Source organism: Cervus canadensis, chromosome 4 (genome assembly GCF_019320065.1).
Source record: "Cervus canadensis isolate Bull #8, Minnesota chromosome 4, ASM1932006v1, whole genome shotgun sequence".
In the NCBI taxonomy this organism is placed as follows: domain Eukaryota; kingdom Metazoa; phylum Chordata; class Mammalia; order Artiodactyla; family Cervidae; genus Cervus; species Cervus canadensis.
Window position 1 is genome coordinate 80,280,328 of NC_057389.1, and position 23,074 is coordinate 80,303,401.

The 23,074-nt window shown below is 42.6% G+C and overlaps 1 protein-coding gene across 2 annotated transcripts in view; it reads left to right on the forward strand.

The window, feature by feature from the left end:
- Nucleotides 1-206: 206 nt before the first annotated feature.
- The window catches only part of LMNB1 (lamin B1), a 53,091-nt gene continuing 30,223 nt past the window's right edge, over nucleotides 207-23,074 (forward strand). Inside the window, exons 1-2 of one of the 2 annotated variants that reach the window (XM_043465943.1) lie at nucleotides 16,458-16,462; nucleotides 19,010-19,013. Coding sequence is in view for 1 of the 2 variants with exons in the window: in XM_043465942.1 (XP_043321877.1) it covers nucleotides 605-963 (359 nt within the window). In the remaining variant the exon portion in view is untranslated. Of the gene's footprint in view, nucleotides 964-16,457; nucleotides 16,463-19,009; nucleotides 19,014-23,074 lie in introns of those variants that run through there. The other variant, XM_043465942.1, reaches the window with a different exon arrangement.

Here is a 23,074-nt window from a genome sequence, read left to right on the forward strand (position 1 = left end):
GCGCGCGGAGCCGATGGTGGCCTAAGGGCCCGATTTTGAATTTACAGGCTCGGCCCCTGAGCCGCCGGCTCCGCGTTGGCCCGCGACGGTCACGTGGCGATGCCGGAGCGCGCCGGCCATCTTGGGGAGGGAGCGCGGCGCCGCCGCCCGCGCCACCTCCGCCCCCCGCGGCTCGCAGCCAGCCCGCCCCTCCGCCCGCCTCCCCCCGCCCGCGGCGCTGCGCCGCCTGAGAGGAAACAAAGTGCTGCGGGCGGGAGACTCGGCGGCGGCGGCGGCGCGCGGACTCTGCTCGGCCCTCTCGGGCACCCTCGCCCCGTATTTCCCGAGCGTGTGAGTGTGTGTGTGTGCGCGCTTGCGTGTGACTGTGTGCATGTTATTTTTACAAAGGGCGTTTTATGTTTGATTGACTCGCGGTCCTCCCCCTTTACCCTTTGTGCTGTAACCCGTCTCCCGCCACCCCCGGGTCCTCCGTCTTTCCTCCCCACGGCGGCCTCTCCGCGAGCGCGGGTCGCCGGTTCGTGCCTTCCCGCTTCGCCTTCTGCTGCCCCCTCCGTGCCCCGGCGCTGCCCGCGGCCTCCGCGCTCCGTTCTCCCCGCCGATCGCCATGGCGACAGCGACCCCCGTGCCGCCGCGGAGCGGCAGTCGCGCCGGCGGCCCCACCACGCCGCTGAGCCCCACGCGGCTGTCGCGGCTCCAAGAGAAGGAGGAGCTGCGCGAGCTCAACGATCGGCTGGCCGTGTACATCGACAAGGTGCGCAGCCTGGAGACGGAGAACAGCGCGCTGCAGCTGCAGGTGACGGAGCGCGAGGAGGTGCGCGGCCGCGAGCTCACCGGCCTCAAGGCGCTCTACGAGACCGAGCTGGCCGACGCGCGACGCGCGCTCGACGACACGGCCCGCGAGCGCGCGAAGCTGCAGATCGAGCTGGGCAAGTTCAAGGCCGAGCATGACCAGCTGCTCCTCAAGTGAGTGCTCGCCTGGCGGCCGCTGTAGCTCACACACGGACCGGGGGGTGCCGCTCGGGCGGGAGGCGAGGGCCGGAGTGCCCACGCCCTTCGGAAGGGGCAGGGTCTCGGTCTCCAAGAAGAAAGAATCTAGTGTTTTTTATTGGGGGCAGGGGTCGCTCAGAGCCCTCAAGCAGTAGTGATAGTGGGACGGGGATGCACATTTCCCGATCTTGTATACCCAGTAGGACCCGGCGAAGTGTGTGCGTGTGCCCGCCAAAGACCAGCTCCGGGCTTGGGGCTTCGGACCGTAAGATCCAGAAGGCTTTTCCGCCCCGGGACTCGGCGGGCGCCAGGTGCGGGGAGGTGGCATCAGGGCGCGCGCTTGAATGCGCGCCCCGGTTTCCGGCCAGGCCGGAGACAAAGCGTCTGGTGGGTTTGCGGTGCTGGAATGGCTGTCCGGGGAGATCCCGCTGCCCGCCTGGAGAATGAATGAGCTGTGCGCGGGCCGAGAGAGAGAGGAAGGGGAGGGACCTGCCTCCGGCGTCCCGGTCTCCCGGGGGTGGGACCCGCTTTGGCGCGCTTAGTCTTGGCCCTGTGACATTTTGCGCTGGTTCTGCGCCTGCCTTGCTCACGGAGGGAGGGGAGGAGTCTGAACTGCGCGCCACTGCCTGCTCCGTGCAAGTTGGGTTTTTCAAGCTGGTTAGCTTTGGGGAAAGGTGTCCTTTCTGTGGAGACAGAAGCGGGTCCTTGGCTGCTTTGTACGGGACTTCGCAAGCTGGGTTTTCCTGTATGGCCACGGCTCTCCTATCGCCGGACCACCTACCCCCCGGCAACAGTCCTCTCACATAACTTTTGCATCGCCAAGAAATAGTCACTTGATTTTTCGAATGTAAGATAGACCTAGCACAGTACCCTCAACTGTCGTGTTGACAGGCCAGAGCAGGTGAAAGGGTGTTGTATAAATGTGGAGAGTTGTGGTGAGGGAGTTTGTAGTTGTTGCTGTCTCGTCGCTAACTCGTGTCGGACTCTATTGCGAGCCGGTGGACTGTAGCCCGCCAGGCTCCTCTGTCCATGGGACTTCCCAGGGGCAAGAATACTGGAGTGGGTTGCTATTTCCTTCTCCAGGGGATGTTCTCAATCCAGGGATCGAACGAAGGAAAGCTTGTAATTAATTCTCGTAAGAGAGTGTGAATTATCAGTCCAGGGCACAGAGATAAACTTTGCCGATCCTACCTTGCCTTTGTGAGGCAAAAAATAATGGCATGATTACCACCAGTAGGCAGTTAGTGTTGATGTCACGCTTTAAAGTATTGCTCAGTTAGGCCATCAGAATTCCGGAGGTCTCCATCCCCTCTTGCCATTTGAAATTTCTGGAGATGCCTGAATCTGATTTACTTTGTGTTCCCCTGAGTGTCTTTCTGTCTCCATCCGTGTAAATGTCCCTGTCTGGGTCCCTGTGGTTTTGTATATGTGAATTTCAACTTCTCTGATGTTAGATATTTGAAAAACGGTTCAGAAAGAGTGTGTACACTTGGTAAAACTAAAATGCTATATAGACTGGCTTATAGTGATAAATGATGTCTCCTGACTCTTTCCAGGAGACAAATCACATTTAGCTCTTTTTGTTTTTATTTCTTTGAGTATTTAGTCCCACAAAATAAAGATAATAAGCTGGGACTTCCTGGGCAGTCCAGTGATTAACATCCTGCCGAATATGGCAGAATGCGGGGGCACACATGGTTTCCATCCCTGGTGGGAGATGGTCTGGTAACTAATATCCCTGCTGGCCTCTCAGCCAAAAAAAAAAAAAAAGCTTGTATTTCTGTTTCCTGGATTTTTCAACCTTTGGAGTCAGCTTTTGAAATGGGTCAGTACTCTCACTGCTGGCCCCCTCTTCCTCCAAATTTGTTGTTACTGAATTTCTTATCTTGGATGCTATTGCTTATGTGATTCACCAGTATCATATGTACCACTAAGAAAAAAGAAATTTCAGGGCCAAATGTGTAGGATATATCCTGTTGGACCCATCCTGGTTTCTGGCATGTTAACTGTGACACAGATCAAGTATCTGTTAAGTGCCAGTCACTGTTTTATGTGGAGGATGCAGAGATTTTTTTTTTTTTTAAGTTACTGCTCTTATGTTAATGTAGGGGAGATACTCAGCAACTAAGTAAGAATTGTGTTTCATATAATCTGAAACATTTTTGGTGCTGGTGCTTTTGTTATCTTTCCAGAAGGCATCCAGGAAAGGTTTTTTTTACATAGTAACAAGACTGCCACCTGGCTGACTGTAGTTGTAGAAGGCTCTGCATGGATTGTAAAATGCATGCTGGTTTCAGCAAGATGAGAAAGTGAAGAATATGTGTATTATTAGTAGAATCAGTGAAATCAGTGTATGTGATATAATGCTAGGGTGACAGATACTGCTGCTAAGTCACTTCAGTCGTGTCCGACTCTGTGCGACCCCATAGAAGGCAGCCCACCAGGCTCCCTGCTCCCTGGGATTCTCCAGGCAAGAACACTGGAGTGGGTTGCCATTTGCTTCTTCAATGCGTGAAAGCGAAGTCACTCAGTCGTGTCCGACTCTTCGCGACCCCTTGGACTGCAGCCTACCAGGCTCCTGCGTCCATGGGATTTTCCAGGCAGGAGTCCTGGAGTGGGGTGCCATTGCCTCCTCCGAACAGATACTAAGGGAATACAAATGAAGCAGGGTGAGGGATGGTGTCATTAAGGAAGGCCTGTCTGAGGGCTTGACAACTGAAAACAATATTTCAGATGTCTACTGGGATTTGATAGAAAAATAGCTCGATAGATATATATTTAGCTCGATAGATGTATATTTATATATGTAGAGCCTATACATATATTTCTGTTGTCAGAGTCAGATATATTTTATTTTTTAGTATGTATCAACTCCTCAAAACATGCCACATTTTACTTTGATATTTCAATCCTAACTTTCTTTTGTTCTTAAATAGCCTTCCATCTTTCTGGCTGATTAAAGAAAAATTTTCCTTTAGCATATCTTGAAATGTTTTGAAGATATCTAGTTATAATATCTATTATGTGAGGCCATTTTCTTCCCTTAAGTTCCCTGCTCCTAAGACATGGTGTACAACTAACAGACTAATATACCTAATTTAGATCCAGTTTCCTCCTGTGTTACATATTTTTGGTTCCTTGGTTCCTTCATTCATTTTGTTGGGAGAAGCTTTAAGTTACTTATTCAGAAAAGATGGCAGGAGTTAAACTTTCCCAGTCTTGTATGTCTGAAAATAACTAATTTTTGTCTCATGCTTGATTGATAGTTGGGCTAGGTATAAAATTCCACTTCAGAATTTTTCCTCGAAGCTTGGAAACTATCATAGTGACCCATTGTCTTCTAGCACCCAGATGTTGTTACTGTCTACCCAATGCCAGTCACAGTTATTTATTTATTTATTTATTTATTTATTTTGGTATTTGCTTTGATTTTCTTTTCCTCTCTGAAAGCTTTGGGATTTTCTTTTATCCTGGTTTTCTGGGATTACGTGGTGATAGGTCTTAGATATGGATATCTTCTTATGCATTCTAGTTGTTATGCATCTTTTCTATTTCAAGGCTTGATCTTTATTCAGCCCTGGGACCTTTATTCCATATGTTTTTTGAGTTCTATTTTCTTAGTTCTCTTTTGTTAGAATGTTGAACTCTTGGGTATCTTGTTTTCTCATAATCGTTTTTGTTCTGGGAGATTACTTTGCTTTTCTGCAGCTCAGTAGTGACATTTTAAAGGCAGAGTCATACTTTTAATTCCAAGAAATCTTTATACAGATATTTCTCTTTATTCAACTTGTGTCTAAGGATGCGTTATTTTCTTTAATCTTTCTGAGGGTAATTAGAATTTTCTTTTTAAAATTCTCTTCTGCTCATTGGATTATCTCTTTTTCTTCCCTGGTTGCTTGTTCTTTTGTTTGGCTTGGGTTTTTTTTTCCCCTACTAATTTTTGTCAATTGCTGATCCTTGGTAGTCTACATTTTCAAGTGAAGGACTAGGTGAAGCTTGAAAATTAATGCTGGATTGTTTAGGTAGTTCCTTTCTACTTTTATGAGTGGAAGAGCAAATTAAGACTTCTTTATATATGAATGGAATGTACTCTTGGCCCACTTGTTGGAAAGCCTGCATTTATGTTAAGGGGTGCCCAAGAGGGTGAGGTGCAAAGCTGTTTCATGGGTTAATCCATCATTTTAATTCTGCTTCACTTTCTCTTTTAGCCTTTGTGTGCATGATCTGTGATAGGTACATTTATCTACATTTCATCTACTAGAAATTTGTTGAAATGTTTGCTAGTGAGCCCTTTTCTGTTCACTTTGATCCTGTGGGTTTATTTGTTGTTAACTGCTTTTTTTGTTAAGAGTCTAGTGGGGAGATCAATGCATGGTAATCCTTGGAAATTTTGGAAATCATTTAATTTTGAGCAATGTAATAATTGAAGTATGATTTGTAGGATGACAAAGTAATGTTTTATTATCTGTTTCATTATGATTGAGCTCTTTTGTTTATGAATAATTTTCTCTAACTTACTTGGAGTCAAAGTCTTTGTAATTAGTCTTATCATTTGGGTGTATTTAGGTTAGGAAAACAAGTCTTAAGAGAATTATAGATTCAAAAATTACTTAGTTCCTTTTTTGGTTTTTAGCATTCTTTGTTTTAGCCTCACCTCTCCATGTGTGGGTCCTCAGCCAGGGATGAACCCATGTGCCCTGCAGTGGAAGTATGGAGTCTTGACCACTGGACTGCCAAGGAAGTCCAAAGACAGAAGAATTCTTGGAGACACTTGTCCTGTTAGAAAGAATTTGACAACAGTTTCTGTTCAGGTGGTCTCTTGCATGGAAACTGATTTCAGATCTAAGATATAGCTACTTTGATTCACTCTAAGAGTCCCTTGGACTGCAAGGAGACCCAGCCAGTCAATCTTAAAGGAAATCAGTCCTGAATATTCATTGGAAGGACTGATGCTGAAGCTGAAACTCCAGTACTTCAGCCACCTAATGCGAAGAACCTACTCATCGGAAAAGACCCTGATGCTGGGAAAGAGTGAAGACGGGAGGAGAAGGGAACGACAAGAGGATGAGATGGTTGGATGACATCACTGATGCGATGGACATGAGTTTGAGTAGGCTCCGGGATTTGTTGATGGACAGGGAAGCCTGGCGTGCTGCAGTCCATGGGGTTGCAAAGAGTCGGACATGACTGAGCTACTGAACTGAACTGAAAGCCTAATTATTAGTATGTTTCATTGGAAGGTTTTTGGGGAACAGTTGCAAAAAATGATGATGCATACCATCAGTCAACACTTTAAACAAAAAATAAAAAATGGATTTAATTGAGAATTTCCATATTAGCTAATTATGCAGAAAAACTAAATATTAGAGAAAATAATGTTGAATGATTATTTAGTAACTAATTACATGGAAACACTTTTTTTTCCTTCAGTGGTATAAGTCCACAGTCTTTCATGTAAAACCCACATGGCTACCTGTGGAATTAAAAGCAGTTCCAAATGTAAGAAGATAATATGCATGTACTGTACATGACACCCCCAGTGAGGTCTGGGGTAGCACTCTGTGAAATAAACATTTCTGCAAGGAAAGATATTAATAGTCACAGTAAGTGGAGAAAAATGTCTAAAAATAGCCTCATATCCATTCAGGTCAAATTTTGTCACCAAATGAATTAATGAAAATGTAAGCTTTAGAGCTCTGGACTTATGTATAGGAAAGGAATGATTATGTTTTTTAACTGACTGCTTAATAACTTCACTTGGCTTATCAGGTTCTAGAAGCTGTACTGTATTCATCAAATACAAATAAATTTGATTGATTCATAGTAGATATTCAAACTTGAAAGGATGCAAAATTAACTCTATAGTGATTTTCTCTTTTTTGAGAATTATGAATAATTAGGAAAGTGGAAATGGGAGCTCAGTTCAGTTCAGTGCAGTCTCTCAGTCATGTCCGACTCTTTGTGACCCCATGAACCACAGCACGCCAGGCCTCCTTATCCATCACCAACTCCCGGAGTTTACCCAAACTCATGTCCATTGAGTTGGTGATGCCGTCCAACCATCTCATCCTCTGTCGTCCCCTTCTCCTCCTGCCTTCAGTCTTCCCCAACATCAGGATCTTTTCCAATGAGTCAGCTCTTCGCATCAGGAGGCCAAAATATTGGAGTTTCAGCTTCAGCATCAGTCCTTCCAATGAACACCCAGGACTGATCTCCTTTAGGATGGACTGGTTGGATCTCCTTGCAGTCCAAGGGACTCTCAAGTCTTCTCCAATACCACAGTTCAAAAGCATCAATTCTTCTGCACTCAGCTTTCTCACTGGAATGTAACTAATACAATGGATGCTGTAGGGTTGTTTGAGATGCTGAGCAAGTCAACTTACATTTTCATTTAAAAAAAAAATTTTAAAAGGATATCCCAAGAAACTTAGTTTAGTATATTATAGACAGTAGCTTTCAAAGCCAGTTTTTTTTTCATATTAATCTTTGAGGTACTAGACAAATGCTTTGTTAAAGTGGAGTGTCTTATCTTTTCAAAAGTTGGTGCTTTTTAAATATAATTTTGTGAAAAGAATGTCTTTTCTCCAAATAGAATAAAGTTTAATGTTGGTTGTATTTTTTCATGCTGCATATGCATATGAAGATATGTAGGCTTCCTACTTCCATCCCCAAGCAGATTTTGAGTGGGATAGGTTTCAGGTTGAGGGGATCAAACGTACATAGTATATTCCTTCGGGAAAAGGACATTCCTCTGACTTTTGCTTTGTCGGTACCTTCGTAAGGAAACTTCTGTTGGAAAGTTTGGATTTGTGTGTTTTCATTAAAAGTTGTGTACAGGTGCTGATGTGCTGCTAACAAGTATAATCGGGACACTTGTCAATCATGTGTCTCATGACAGCCTGAGATATAGTAGCACTTCCTACTATTTGTGATTTGGGACAGGTACTTCAGTTCTTTGAACCTTCATTTCCTCATCTGAATAATTGGGATAAGGTGTAAGTAGTCATTTTCTGAATCTCAGGAAGAATGAAGAAATTCAGACCTTTTTCTAGTCTTTCATTTACTTGTTTTATATTAATGGGTGGGTTTTTAGCAGGATTGGCAATTTGAAGAAATTAGGAAGCATACTGAAATGCAATGTAAATCACATAAGCTGTTTATTTTTCTCTTACTTTACTCGGGAAAAGGGAGTGGTGAGGACTTACTGTATACATTTATTCTGTTGACTTTATACATATTTTGGTCACAGAGAATACAATTTAGGTGTATAGACTAAACAATACCTGTGGGTTGTTTTAATATTCATATTTTCCAGTTTTCAAATCTAAAATAATAAATGCTAATCTGCTCCAGGGACTTTTCTTTGTATGTAGTTAGTTAAAAAAAAACTCCAAAAACCTTAATCTCATGTATTGCTTGGTCTTCTGTTTATGTCCTGATTTTGCCCTGGTAGAAACAAGTTGCCAGTAACTCCCTAGCCTTAATATGAGAGGTGTAAAACTTCATGGTAAATATTAATTAATTAACTTTAATTTTCAAGGGAAGAATGGGAAGGATTGCTGCCTAGAATTGGTACTAAAGTCTAGGCGACAGGTTCTAAGTAATGAAACCATCATGATGCTTCCTTCCCATGCTTTCAAAGGATGTTTGGTAAAGCAAGATAACTTTTGGAGTTGTTTATTTAAAGTAGGAGGATAGACTAGGTATTCTTTTGGTGTACCCAGATTCAAGGAAGTAAACACACAGAATGAAAGATGAAGCACTATAAAAATGCGCCTGGTGTTTTTTCCCTCCATACACTCCATATGCTTGTTCTTTTCATTTGTCCAGATGACGTCACCTCAGGTATTTTTGAATTAGGTATCTTTAGACTTCTGTATCATCACTGTAGATGTATTTCTTGCACACACAGTGAGAATGAGCCCTAAGTATCAATTGTATGACGGGACCCTGTCTAACTGAAGTTGCCAGTTATTTCTGGGGTCCGGGGTTTCCTAATCGGAGTTTTTAACTCTACCTCCCCTCCCCCAGTATATCTTTCTGATAAAATGGTTTGTGCTTTGGCTGTTATTGTTGGGGAATTATTAAAAAAAAAATACATATATATATATTGCTACACAAAAATTGTACGTACTTTATGGAAAATAGAGATAAGTACGAAGAAGAAAATAAAAATCACCCTTAGTTCCATAAATAAGAGTTCTGAAGTTTTCCTCTTTATATCCATATAATTAACAAAAATGGGTTCATGATAAATGTTGATGTGTAGCCTTATTTCATGCTACACTGCTTTGTGAACTTCTTTACATGTCAGTACGTGTGCTGTATCATCATTTTAAAGATACATCAACAGCCTTTAGGGTAGGATTAGTTTACTGTGACCAAAGATGTAGGTTTTGCAGTGGCTATATCTACCTAATTTCTGAGAGATCATAGAGGGCCATGATTATCTTCTCTCTTGCTGACAATGTAAGATTTTTTTTCCTCCTGGTTAACCTAGAAATGGTTAAATGTTAACTAATTTATTCATTAAATGTTAACCACTGCATAAAGTAATTACAACTTTGCCAATTTTTGATGCCGCTGACAGTATATGGGTGTACTTTTTCTTGTTTCAGAGAATTTAGTTTCTGGGGATTTCTTTTAGTTCTTGGTCATTTTTATTGTTATGGTCATGTTGCAAGCATAAAGGAGTAAAGATTCACATTTGGGTCACAGTCTTGGGTTTTTGCTGATGTCTTTGCTGTAGACCTGAATGAAAGTGAGACTATCCTAGCTAGTATGTTTACTTGGTCCTTTTAAAATAAAATTTTTGCCTTTACTGCATTTGCTCTTATTACATTTATAGAATTACAGCACTTTTACTGCTAGGAGGAGACTTGGGTCATCTGATCTATCCAGCTCACTTTGTGGGTTCAGAAATTGAGACCTAGAGAGATTAGAATACATGTGCAAGGTGCAGGACAAAAAGAGCTGATGTTTATTTTGTGCTTATTGTGTTTGCCAGGTACTGTGCTAGATGCTTTACAGATACTGTCTCTTAAGCCTTGTGATAACCTTGTTCAGTGGGTGAGGAAACTGGTGCAGTAACTGAGGCAGCCGTTTGAAATACTGAGGCGATGTGCTAATGCATACCCAGGCTTCCCCGGTGGCTCAGTGGTAAAGAATGTGCCTGCCAATGCAGGTTGGATCCCTGGGTTGGGACGATCCCCTGGAGGAGGAAATGGCAACGCAACCCAGTATTCTTGCCTGGGAAATCCCATGGACGGAGGAGCCTGGTGGGTCACAGTCCATGGGGTCACAAAAGAGTCGGACAGGACTTAGCCACTGAGCACATAAGCGCATGCTAATGCAATGTAATCAGCGCTGTGATAGCAGGATCCTCTTCATGCTGTGGGGGATGGGGCTGCCAACCACCCAGGGCAGAGCAGGAGCTGGTAAAGCTGCTACTGAGAACGGGGGAGGCAGTGAGATCTGAGCTGAACGTGGAGAGGTAAGTACAGCTGACTTCTAAACGGAAAACTTTAGAAGGGCAAACTAGAGCTGTGTAGATGTATATAAAAACGAGGTGAGGGAGGGTTTGATTTTAGGTAGTGAAGAGCCTCGAGAATTTCAGGCAGAAGACTGACATGATCAGTCTGGCATTTGTGTGGAGGAAAAAAAAAGTAGAGGTGGAAACACTAGTATGAACAGGTGGGGCCAGGGCTCCTGAACTGAGGCAGGAAGTGGGGAGGGGCAGAGGTGGTCTGAAGAGGTACTGAGTGCGGGAGGTTAGGGAAATCGGAGTCTTGGGAGATGGCTTCCATGCATGGGCACTTGGGGAGATGGAGTTGCTCTTAACAGAGACTGGCAGGAAAGGACCAGATGTGGAGCATCCTACTCAGAGTTAATGAGAAGTTAATGGTGTTTGTCAGTTAGTTGTTGCTAGATTGCTAGGTGGAGATGCCAGCAATTTGGAGGACTTCTCTGGAGCTCTGAGGAGAGACTTGACTGGAGGTACAGTTTTTCGAGCCTGATATTGAGGGGTAAAGAGAGAAAAGAGAAGGACAAAGTCAGACATGGAAAACATCTACATGTGAGGATGAGGCAGAGGATGGAAAACCTACAGTGAAGATAATAAGTAATAGCAAGAGAAGTAGGCCCAGAATTGAGTCATGGAACAAGGAGATTTACAAAGGAATGTTAATGTAGTTCTGGTTTGATAAGGCCTAAAAAGTATCCATTGACTTTCATTCATGGGAACATATTGTTGACTGTGAGGAGCATCTAATGCTAGTCAAAGGCCAGTGACCATTATTAAGGAAGAAATGGGAATAAGCATGTAGGTCACAAAGGATGCTTGATGTGAAAGGAAGAAGTTCTTAAAGGTTGATTTAAAGTAGATTTTTAGTTGATGTTTATGTAGCGAAACATTGGATAGGGTACCAGAACACTTATCCCTCTAAGATTCTGCCCTAAAAAATGTGATTGTTTCACTGCCTTTGCCTAAGACACTTTTAAGTAGCTCCTAGGACTGTGGCTTCTAGAGTAAAGAGTAAACTCCTCAGTATCACCTGATAGATTGACCATATAATTTAGCATCCAAACAGGGATACTTCTTTCTGTGTGTGAAAGAGAGAGCTATTGATAATTATACTGGGACAGCTGGTGCCCATTGAAATTGCCCTAGACAGACTTGGACATAATGGTCATTCTACCTAAATGTTCTTCCCTTCATGAACTGGCTCCTGAGTGACTGTCTGGCTTCAGCTTATACCATACTTGGCTTTGCTCCCTCCTCTCCAAACACGAAGTTTTTTATTCATTCCCATCTATGGAAGATGAAGAATTGAGTTTTTCATTCTATTCATAATACAAATTTTTCTTCCTCTTTTCCTCCTAATAGTCATACATTATATTTTAGTTGAGATTAGCTTTAGGTCAGTTTTTGGTATATAAAGTACTAATGAATGGTGTTCTGCTGCAAATGCTCCTGGAGCACCAAGTTGCTCATATGTGACGGGTAAATAGAGAAATGGTGTAATTATAATTGGAGGTTGTATTGATTTATATGTGACTTTTCCTAGTAAAGGAGAGTCAGAATTTCAAGAGTAGAGTTCAGAGGAAAAGAAAGCTCTGACCTCAGTTCCATTTTAACAAAGTTAAGGATCCTGCGCCCAGGATTCCCTTCCCCAGAGAGGTACTCTACCTTTGTTCTTAGAGCCTTGGTTGTATTCAGTCTATTTCTGTCTCTAATGTCTCAGTTCCTGCAGGTCAGAGAGGCCTCTCTGATGTTGTGCATCTCTGAGCATCTCTTGAGGCAGCTCTAGCCACACTGAACTGACTGTTTGCATTGCCCAGGCCATCTCCTGGGGTACAGGTTATGTTACTGCTGGTGCTTTGGTTACACAGCTGTGTAACTTTTGAATGATTAGTTCCAACCTTATTCTTCGCATTCTCTTATTTTTAATGTGTAAGAGTTTTCAGAAACACATTTTGTGTTACAGCAGAGGGGCCTATGCTCTACGAATATAATCCTCAACAGAACTCAGTAGTGTTGTATAGTTTTCCTTTCCTGTACTGCTCTTCCTTTTGATTACCTATGAAAATAGTATTTTCCCCACTTACTTCTTCTTGTTCAGTCACTAAGTCATGTCAGACTCTTTATGAACCCATGAACTGCAGCATGCCAGGCTTCTCTGTCCATCACTATCTCCCTGAGTTTGCTCGAACTTATGTCCCTTGAGTCAGTGAAACCATTCAACCATCTCATCCTCTGTTGTCCCCTTCTCCTTTTGCCCTCAGTTTTTCACAGCATCAGGGTCTTTTCCAGTGAGTCAGCCTCTTCCCATCAGGTGACCAATGTACTGGAGCTTCAGCTTCAGCACCAGCCTTTCCAATGAATATTCAGGGTTGATTTCCTTTAGGATTGGCTGGTTTGATATCCTTGCTGTCCAAGGGTCTCTCAGGAGTCTTCTCCAGCACCACAGTTCAAAAGCGTCTGTTCTTTGGCACTCAGCCTTCTTTATGGTTCAGCTCTCACATCGAAACGTGACTACTGGGAAAACACAGCTTCAACTATGTTGTGGGCAAAGTGATGTCTTTGCTTTTTAAAACACTGTCTAGGTTTGACATAGCTATTCTTCCAAGGAGCAAATGCCTTTTAATTTCGTGGCTGCAGTCACCATCTGCAGTGATTTTGGAGCTCAAGAAAATGAAATTTGATGCTGTTTCCACATTTTCCCAATCTGTTTGCTTTGAAGTGATAGGACCGGATGCGGTGATCTTAGTTTTTTGAATGTTGAGTTTTAAGCCAGCTTTTTCGCTGTCCTCTTTCACCTTCATCAAGAGGCTCTTTAGTTTCTCTTCTCTTTCTGCTGTATAGGTGGTGTCATCTGCATATCTGAGGTTGTTGATATTTCTCCCAGCAGTCTTGATTCCAGCTTGTGATTCCTCTAGCCTGGCATTTCTCATGATGTACTTTGTATATAAGGTAAATAAGCAGGGTGACACTATACATCCTTGACGTACTCCTTTCCCAATTTGGAACCAGTCCGTTGTTCCACGTCTGGTTCTAACTGTTGCTTCTTGTCCGGCATACTGCTTTCTCAGGAGGCAGGTGAGGTGGTTTGGTATTCTCATATCTTTAAGAATATTCCACAGTTTGTTGTGATCCACACAGTCAAAGACTTTAGCATAGTCAACGGAGCAGAAGTAGATTTTTTTTTTGGAATGCCCTTGCTTCCCCCCCCCCCCCGCCCCACTTATTTAGTTTTGTTTAATTATAAAGAAAGATGATATCAGTTGTTAAGACATCAAGTCAGTAGGAATCAGGAGGCTTTCTATTAGTTCTATCTTATTAGAGAAATATAATTTGGCATCTGTGCTCTTTTCTTGTCTAGTTGCATTGCATAAGCATTGATAATTTGGGTGTAGAATTCTAAGTTGTAAAGAATATTTCTCAGGATTTCGAAGGCATGCTCTACAGTTTTCTAGCTTTTGTTGTTACTAAGAAGTACTAATGACTGAAAAGTTAAAGAGCTTGTAGGACATATCCTTTTGTTTTGGAGTACTTGTGGAAGGTGATGACCATCACAGCCACTCTCTGCCTTGGGGAGCTGGACATCTTGAATCTGAGGCTGCTGGTCTTGAAGGGTCTCCTGTGGAGGTGGGGGCTGGCTGTGGTTCACTCTGGAGTCATAAAATCTGGTGGTGAACATATCAGGAGTATCCATCTGCACAAACTCTCCTTGAGGTGGACGTCTTGCATGGGTCACCATCACCAAGGCTTGGCCCCACTCAACAGCCTGTAAGCTATGACTCCTCAGGCCTAGCAAACAACCAGTGGGGCACACAGCCCCACCCGTCAGCAGACAGGTTGACCAAAGGCTTCCTAAGCCCACAGCTGTCTCTGAACACTTTAATATTGTTAAGCTGGCAATTCTCCCCAAATTGACCCACAGATTCAGTGCAGCCTCTCTCAGAATCACAGTTGTCTTTTTTGAGGAAATTGTCAAGCTAAGCCTAAAATTTAAATGGAAATCCATGCTATCTAGAATAGCCAAAACAGTCTCAAAACTGGAGGAACGAGTTCCTGATTTCAAAATTGCTATAATAATGTATGTGGTGTTGACCCTGCTTGTCAGCAGGGAAATTGCCACAAATACTAGGAAGGTAGCCCCTTGATACTTCCTTCTTTTGTACTATGGATGTACTAGCGAGAGTATATACTTTGCATCCAGAATCCTAGCTGCAAGAGATTCCAGCAAATGTAGTTTTATGTCTTCTAGTTTAAGAAACCACAACTAGGAGGGTGGAATGGACATTGGGTGAGTCAGTTTACAGTGAGAGTTTTCCTCAAAGGTCTGATGACTGTTATATGTCCTCTCTATTCAGAAGCAGGGCTCTAAAAATGGGAAGCTGTGTGCATGAATGGAGCTTCTTGACTAAGCATTACTAGGTAACAGTGGAATCATTTAGTTGGGAACACCCCGTATCAGTGTCTCCAAGTCGCCTCTCTTGGGTTTTGTCTGTACAGTGTCCTTTAAGCTGAGGGAGATTGAGAGGCAGCATCAGCATCTGTGAAAGTCCACTGGAATTCTCCTGCCTTTTCAGTATGATAGCGCTGCCTTTGACTGTTCCAGGTGGCGCCAGGTCTGAGACTCTGTTTTACTCCTGAGAGAGTAAACTTTTCCTTTTTTATCCTGGTGAGTGAGGAGCCGTTGGCCAAGGAACAGAGTATGAACTGCTTTGCCTCGCAAATAGATTTCCATCTAGTCCTACTTCAGGCTACTGGGGTATCTCTGGCTCTCAACAGTATCTGCAGTATAAATTAGGCTATTTCTCACATAGCCCTGTGTCTGGCTGGAGAGTCGGCCCTGTAGGGTTGGCTAAGCTCATTTTCACTCATCAAATTTTAGCTTCTAAAATTTTGCTCTTTCCTTGTCAGTTTGTTACTCAGTTGTTGTGTTTCTGGATGGGGTACTAGTGGAGCCATGTTTAACGTGCCGTTTTTACTTGGGAGTTACATCATGTACTCTTAGGGCACTGTGCACTATTTTCTGTTTCTTGCGGATGTTGCTGATAGGTTTGATTTGTTAAGACAATTTTGTGTGATTCATTGGTTCCCCTACTGGACTGGAATCTCTTTGTGCACAGGGCTGGAGTCTGATTTTGCTGCATCTTGTATCAGCACATTTCTTAGCACTCTCTAGGCTTCCCCAAAATAATTATTGACTTAGTAATAGCCATTTTTGTAGGAGACTATTTTCCCTTTAGATTGGGTTGCAGATAACCCATAGAGGAGCAATGAAATAACTAATGATGGTAATTGTATTGCTGGATAAAATCTGGGTTTGAAAAGTGGTTTTCTGATGTGAAAATGGCTGTTGACATAAAATCAGTCTCTTTCTGAGCGAACTATATAAAATGATCATCCTCCCCTTTCTTTTTTTTTTTTTTCATCCTCCCCTTTCTCTAACTCCTATTCTGAATTATTTTTCTTTGAAATATAGATTATCCCTGCTGTGTATGTATTTGTGTCTCTCCCCAGTATAATGTATCTTCTGTAAGATTGTTCATTGCTAGTTTCCACACACCCAGATCAGTGACCTGGAATAACGAAGTTGTGATTTTGGTTGTTTTTTCCCCCAGTAAGTCATTTTTTTGTTAGAACTTAAACTGTGTTTGTCCATTCCTCACTCTTGTGTCCGTTTGTGTCAGTGGATTTCTTTTGTTCAGAGAAATGGTACTGTGGTCCAATGTTGATCTTGCTTAATGTTTTTCATAATTTTAATCTGATTGCAATTAGAGTTTACCTGACTTTGATTGGGTTGTGGCTAATGTGTTGACTGCTCAGTTTATTTATGTTTATTTTTTGGCCAGGCCACTTGGCTTGTGGGATCTTAGGTCCCTGACCGGGGATGGAACCCATGCCCCCTATGGTGGAAGCACAGAGTCCTAACCACTGGACCACCAGCGAATTCCCAGCTGCTCAGTTTATTGAATGAGAAGCAGACTTTTATTACCACCAGAAATTATCCATTTTGGGCTTGTGCAGAAGCATCTTAGTCTTTTTGCTTGTGTCAGAGGAGACCCTTATTAATGGAAATTGTGATCACATGACTTGGTGACTTTGTATATTAAATTATACTTATCTTGAAAGTGAAAGTGAAGTCGCTCAGTCGTGCCTGACTCTTTGCGACCCCATGGACAGTAGCCTGCACCAAGCTCCTCCATCTGTGGGGTTTTCTAGGCAAGAGTACTGGAGTGGGTTGCCATTTCCTCTATACTTATCTTAGTTGTAATTAATTTTCCTTGGTAGAAATACTGTGGACCACATCCCTTCTCCCTTTGGAAGGGAAGATACTTTGAGGACAGGAGTGAGGCTGATGAATGAATGTTGGGGCAGATGCATTTAATATGCAGTTTGAGTCCGTTACTTTAGATAGATTACTCAGTTTCAGGACAGAAGGTTTTTGGTTGGGCATATTAGTAACCTTTATTTTAAGCCCAAGCACAGTTCTGTCTGTCTCTGTGGGGTCTCTGGGTCCTGGTGTGCACAGGTTTGTTTGAACCCTCTGAGCGTTTCTGGCTGGTATGGGGTTTGATTCTAAGTGTGGTTTTGCCTCTCCTACCGTCTTGCTGGGGCGCCTCCTTTGTTCTTGGATGTGGGGTATCCCTGCAGAGCCGCTCTCTAGCCGCACCGCCGCCACGCAGCCTCCACTCCAGCGCCTACCGTCTTGCTGGGGCTTCTCTGCCCTTGGACACGGGGTATCTCCTCACAGGTGCTCCCACGCCACACAGCCTCTGCTCCCACACCAACTCACTTGAAAAGACCCTGATGCTGGGAGAGATTGAAGGCAGGAGGAGAAGGGGAGACAGAGGATGAGATGGTTGGGTGGCATCACCAACTCAATAGACATGAGTTTGAGTCAACTTCAGAAGTTGGTGATGGACAGGGAGGCCTGGCGTGCTGCTGTCTGTGGGGTCGCAAAGAGTCGGACACAACTGAGCAACTGAACTGAACTGAAGCCCAAAATAAAGTTTGTTTTTGCACTGAAAGTCTGAATCATGGCTACATAATATAGGGCATATTGATTCTAAACCCTGGGTATGAAAAGCGCCTTAGAATCTGGATTATTTGATCGCCATTGAATAATTGCACTAGCGTTGAGTGGTGGTCAGCTGCCAGCAGACAGCTGTTGAGGTGAACCTTACTGTATATTAACACCAGAGCTCAAAGAGCTGGGCCTGATCGGCCTGTATATATATATATTATATATATATAAAGAATGGTTCCTGTTACCTGATTGGAGGTAAAAAACTGAATGACTTTTCCCGTTCATTCCCTGTAATTTGTATTTCTAAATAAGAATGGTCCTGAAGTAAATGTTAGTGACGAGTGCTGAGTTAAGAAAGGTAGCCGGACACCTGCCGAGAAATCATTGGTGTGAGTTGTTCTTGTTGGTCTTTCATCTTCCTTTGTAGTCTCATTTCCATCGAGGAGATTATAAATTAGGAACCTTATTCAGTCTGAATTTGTTGAGTAGCTACTCTCGTATAAGATGAACCTGACAATCTGTAATAGCTTTTCAAAATTGCAAATAAGTGATCTGAGCAACCAGAGTTGTCTAGTATTTTGCTGTGGAATATTGTGAGTGGGGTTTAAAACATACCTGAGAGTGGTTCCTTTTTGGTTTCCATAAGCTGTTGTCTGACATGTGAAGGCAGTAATTAAAAAGACCCAATGCTTGTATTTCTGTTTTTATCTTTAGAAACATGAGTGTTTCTTGCCTGTTTTTTTTTTCCCCCCCGGAGATATGTGACTTTTTAAAGTCAGTATTCTAAAGTCTATCATTATTACAGTTTGGATGTATTTTTTCGTAAGAATACACATCTTCAACAGATTTTATTAATTTAGCAAGCATTTGTGTGTGCGTGTGCGTTAGTTGCTCAGTCGTGTCCGACTCTTTGCGACCTCCTGGAGTATAGCCCACCAGGCTCCTCTGTCCATGGGATTTTCCAGGTAAGAATACTGGAGTGGGTAGCTATTCCCTTCTCCAGGGCTCTTCCCAACCCAGGGATCAAACCCAGTTCTCCGTCATTGCAAGCAGACTCTTTACCTTCTGAGCCACTAGAGCCCTAGTTTTCTTGCCCTTATCTATTCTTGTGTATTTACAGTATAATAACCTTTGGTAAATTTCATGGAAATGCCATTTAATATCCAGAAAGTAATTTTGTATACCTTCTTCTAGTTATGTAACTATTCTATCAACTTAGAGGCCATCTTACCATTTAGGTCTCTTATTTTGAATTGCTTAATGTGACACTTTGTTACTTATATTTCTGTATATGAGAATCAATGAACAAGGACAAAAGTACTTGAGGAAAAGTTGAAAATTAATGGTACTTGTGAAAGAAGAAAACCAAACCCAAATATATAAATCCTGTCCTAAAAATGAACATGGATTCTTCATTCATGGCTATGTAGTAGGTGGTTTAGAGAACATGAATTCAGGGACTTTTGGGGTTGTGTTACTAGTCAAGCTAGAGAATTCATTCAGCTGAGCATTGTGCTACATACTGACTTGTGTAAACTGACTGGTGAAATGTTAACGGAAGGGCAGTAAGTTGACAAGTGAAGTCGCTCAGTTGTGTCTGACTCTTTGCGACCCCATGGACTGTAGCCTACCAGGCTCCTCTGTCCATGGGATTTTCCAGGCAAGAATACTGGAGTGGGTTGCCATTTCCTTCTCCAGGAGATCTTCCTGACCCAGAGACTGAACCTGGGTCTCCTGCGTTATAGGCAGATGCTTTACCGTCTGACCACCAGGGAAGTTGCCAATGACTGACTAATTAATTAAAACTGTTCTGTAACAAGTTTCATGTTCTAGCGTGTATTTGTCCCTCTGCTGCTGCGTGCCCGACTCTGTGCGACCCCATAGACGGCAGCCCACCAGGCTCCCCCGTCCCTGGGATTCTCCAGGCAAGAAGTTTTGCTTAATTTCTGATTCACACTAATTCTTCTTTCCCTATTTAAGTGGTCAACTTAATTTTTCAGGTTTTACACCTACAGTATGATTCATAATGAACTTTTAAGTCATTATTATATACTTACTAGGTCTTCTCTGTGATTTTACCTACTAGTGATTTTTCTGTATGTTGTGCATTTGTGATGTGCCTTTAGTTAAAATGTGCTCTAGTTACTACCTGCCAACGATGGATATCCCCTAGGAGCTCAGTTAAACCTTCGTTTTCCAGCAATTATGTAATTGGTTGCATTTTCTAATTTCCAGGTATTTATTGGTGGGAGTAGTCTGGAATGGGGTACACTTACACAAATGAAGGATACCAAGGGAGTGGGATACTTGTCATCCAAGGAGAAAAGGTAGTGCAGAGTCCTCAGCAAACAGACACAGAGTTGAAGAGCCAGGTAGTTCAGTGCCGACGCCAGGGTTGAAATGCTGATCCTAAAACTAGTCAGGTTCAAAGAGTTGATAGGTTGAAAAACCAAGATCATTAAAGCAGTGAAGCACAGTGGTTTTCTTGGTAGTCAGAGGTGGTCAGGAGTAATTCAGAAAGTAGTATGTAATGAATTGTATTTAGGTTATTTAGTCCTACAAGCCTCAGGAGATTATAAGGACAGGTCCCAGATTTAGGTACCAGGTTCTATTGGGAAGTACATTATTGAAGTTATGTCTGTTTCTCTTCATCCAGTGAGATAGAATAATAGTAATGTCGGTCAGTCAGTTCAGTCGCTTAGTCGTGTCCGACTCTTTGTGACCTCATGAACCTCAACACGGCAGGCCTCCCTGTCCATCACCAACTCCCAGAGTCCATCCAAACCCATGTCCATCGAGTTGGTGATGCTATCCAACCATCTCATCCTCTGTCGTCCCCTTCTCCTCCTGCCTTCAGTCTTTCCCAGCATCAGGGTTTTTTCCAATGAGTCAGCTCTTCGCATCAGGTGGCCAAAGTTTTGGAGTTTCAGCTTTAGCATCAGTCCTTCCAATGAACACCCAGGACTGATCTCCTTTAGGATGGACTGGTTGGATCTCTTTGCAGTCCAAGGGACTCTCAAGAGTCTTCTCCAACACCACAGTTCAAAAGCATCAATTCTTCAGTGCTCAGCTTTCTTCACAGTCCACTCTCACATCCATACATGACCACTGGAAAAACCATAGCCTTGACTAGATGGACCTTTGTTGACAAAATGATGTCTCTGCTTTTTAATATGCTGTCTAGGTTGGTGATAACTTCCCTTCCAAGGAGTAAGCGTCTTTTAATTTCATGGCTGCAATCACCATCTACAGTGATTTTGGAGCCCAGAAAAATGAAGTCAGCCACTGTTTCCACTGTTTCCCCATCTATTTGCCATGAAATGATGGGACTGGATGCCATGATCTTAGTTTTCTGAATGTTGAGGTTTAAGCCAACTTTTTCACTCTCCTCTTTCACTTTCATCAAGAGACCCTTTAGTTCTTCTTCACTTTCTGCCATAAGGGTGGTGTCATCTGCATATCTGAGGTTATTGATATTTCTCCCGGCAATCTTGATTCCAGCTTGTGCTTCCTCCAGCCCAGTGTTTCTCATGATGTACTCTTCATATAAGTTAAATAAGCAGGGTGACAATATACAGCCTTGACGTACTCCTTTTCCTACTTGGAACCAGTCTGTTGTTCCAAGTCCAGTTCTAACTGTTGCTTCCTGACCTGCATACAGGTTTCTCAAGAGGCAGGTCAGGTGGTCTGGTATTCCCATCTCTTTCAGAATTTTCCAGTTTATTATGATCCACACAGTAAAAGGCTTTGGCATAGTAATGTAAATGTAGCCTTTCCAGCTGATTATTTTTTTAATGGTCAGCTATTTGATTAGACCTGGTTACTTGCTATGAATGAAATTCAAGCTTGTTTAGTCCCTAAGTTGTATCTGACTCTTCACAACTCCATGGACCGTATCCCGTCAGGCTCCTCTGTCCAAGGGATTTCTCAGGCAAGGATATTGGAGTGGGTTGCTATTTCCTTCTCTATGACTGAAATTCAAGCTTACTTGAAATGAAAGTAATTTTGTTTCTTAAGGGAGGAGATAATTAGAGTGTTAGCTATGTTTTATAAACCTTTTTTGTTGTTGTTGCAATTTAGTTTTGGTTCTTAGGTAAACACGTCCAGTAAATGGATATGTTTTCTGACTTATACTCAGCATGTGCATGTGTGATAACATCTCCTTTGAATAGGCAGGTCAGTAACTGAAGAAATTCAGTTAGGAAGTACAGTCTCAGAAAAATGCCCACCGATGCCTTAAGTGATACTTCCTCGTAACTCTGGATTCCTGTCTAAGTTACTTGTTCAGAGCATTGTCAGTTGTTACTGTGTGCTTAGGTGATGCATGCTCACATGTGTATGATATGATGTCAGTTTTGCAGGTTTCTGGACTTGGACCATGTGCTGGTAATTAGACCAAGACTTCCTGCATGATCTTTAAACACAATTTTATTTATTTATTTTTGGCTGTGCTGGGTCTTCATTGCTGTGTGGACTTTTCTCTAGTGGCGAGGAGGGGTTCTCTGTAGCTGCTGTGTGCAAGCTTGTCACTGCAGTGACTTCTCACTGTTGTGGAGCAGGGGCGATCGGGCGCAGGCTTCAGTTGAGATCCCTGGCCTCTGGAGCTCTGGCTCAGTAGCTGTGGCATAGGGGCTCAGTTGCTCCGTGGCACGTGGGATCCTCGGACCAAGGATCTCTGTCTCCCGCATTGGCGGTAAATTCTTTACCACTGAGCCACCAGGGAAGCCCCTCCTAATATTTACTGACTAAATGTTAGTCAATGATGCAGAAGAATTTTCTGTTAAGTAATTTTGAGTCAGTAGCTTTTGTAAATGTTGTGCAATTCTCTATAAAATATGATTGTGTTCTAAACTCCAGTGTATTGCGCTATTTCTCCCTTCCAGCTCTGGTCATTTATACTATGGGGTAAAGTAATGGCTCTTACACAAGCATTGGTTCTTTTCTATGGTGTTCCTCGCTTTGGGACCCAGCACTTGTATGAATTAGGCATTTTTGTTACAAATAATAACTGTATGGGAATTTTATTTTCTCCTACAGTTGATTTTTTCCCCCACGTTTCTAAGCAAACTCTTCAGGGAAAGACTGCCATCTTGTGGTTTTTAAAAATACAGAATTTAAGAAAAAATAATTCTTGTTATGTGACTGCTGAGATTTTATATGTGTATGTAGTTTTATAATACCAAAATGAGTAAAAAATGAGTACTATCTAATCTTCTTTTTACACTACCTTTCCTTATTCTTTGGATAGTTTTTTTCTTCATTTTATTATGATATTGATACAATAATATTTTAAGGATTTCTGTTAATTAAAGTGGGCTCTGTTGAACCCACTCTCAAACATCAGTAGTAGAAATACTTCTCTGTAATAGCGGTTTTTTTTTTAATAGCAGTTTTAATTAAGAACTTATGTTGAGATTTTTTATAATATTAAGGCTTTTCCAGTATGACCTATTAGTGATAATAGAATTATTTGGATTAAAAAATACTGATCTTTAAAATATAATTATTTGACAAACTATATCCTAAGGAACCTTAATTTTATAATG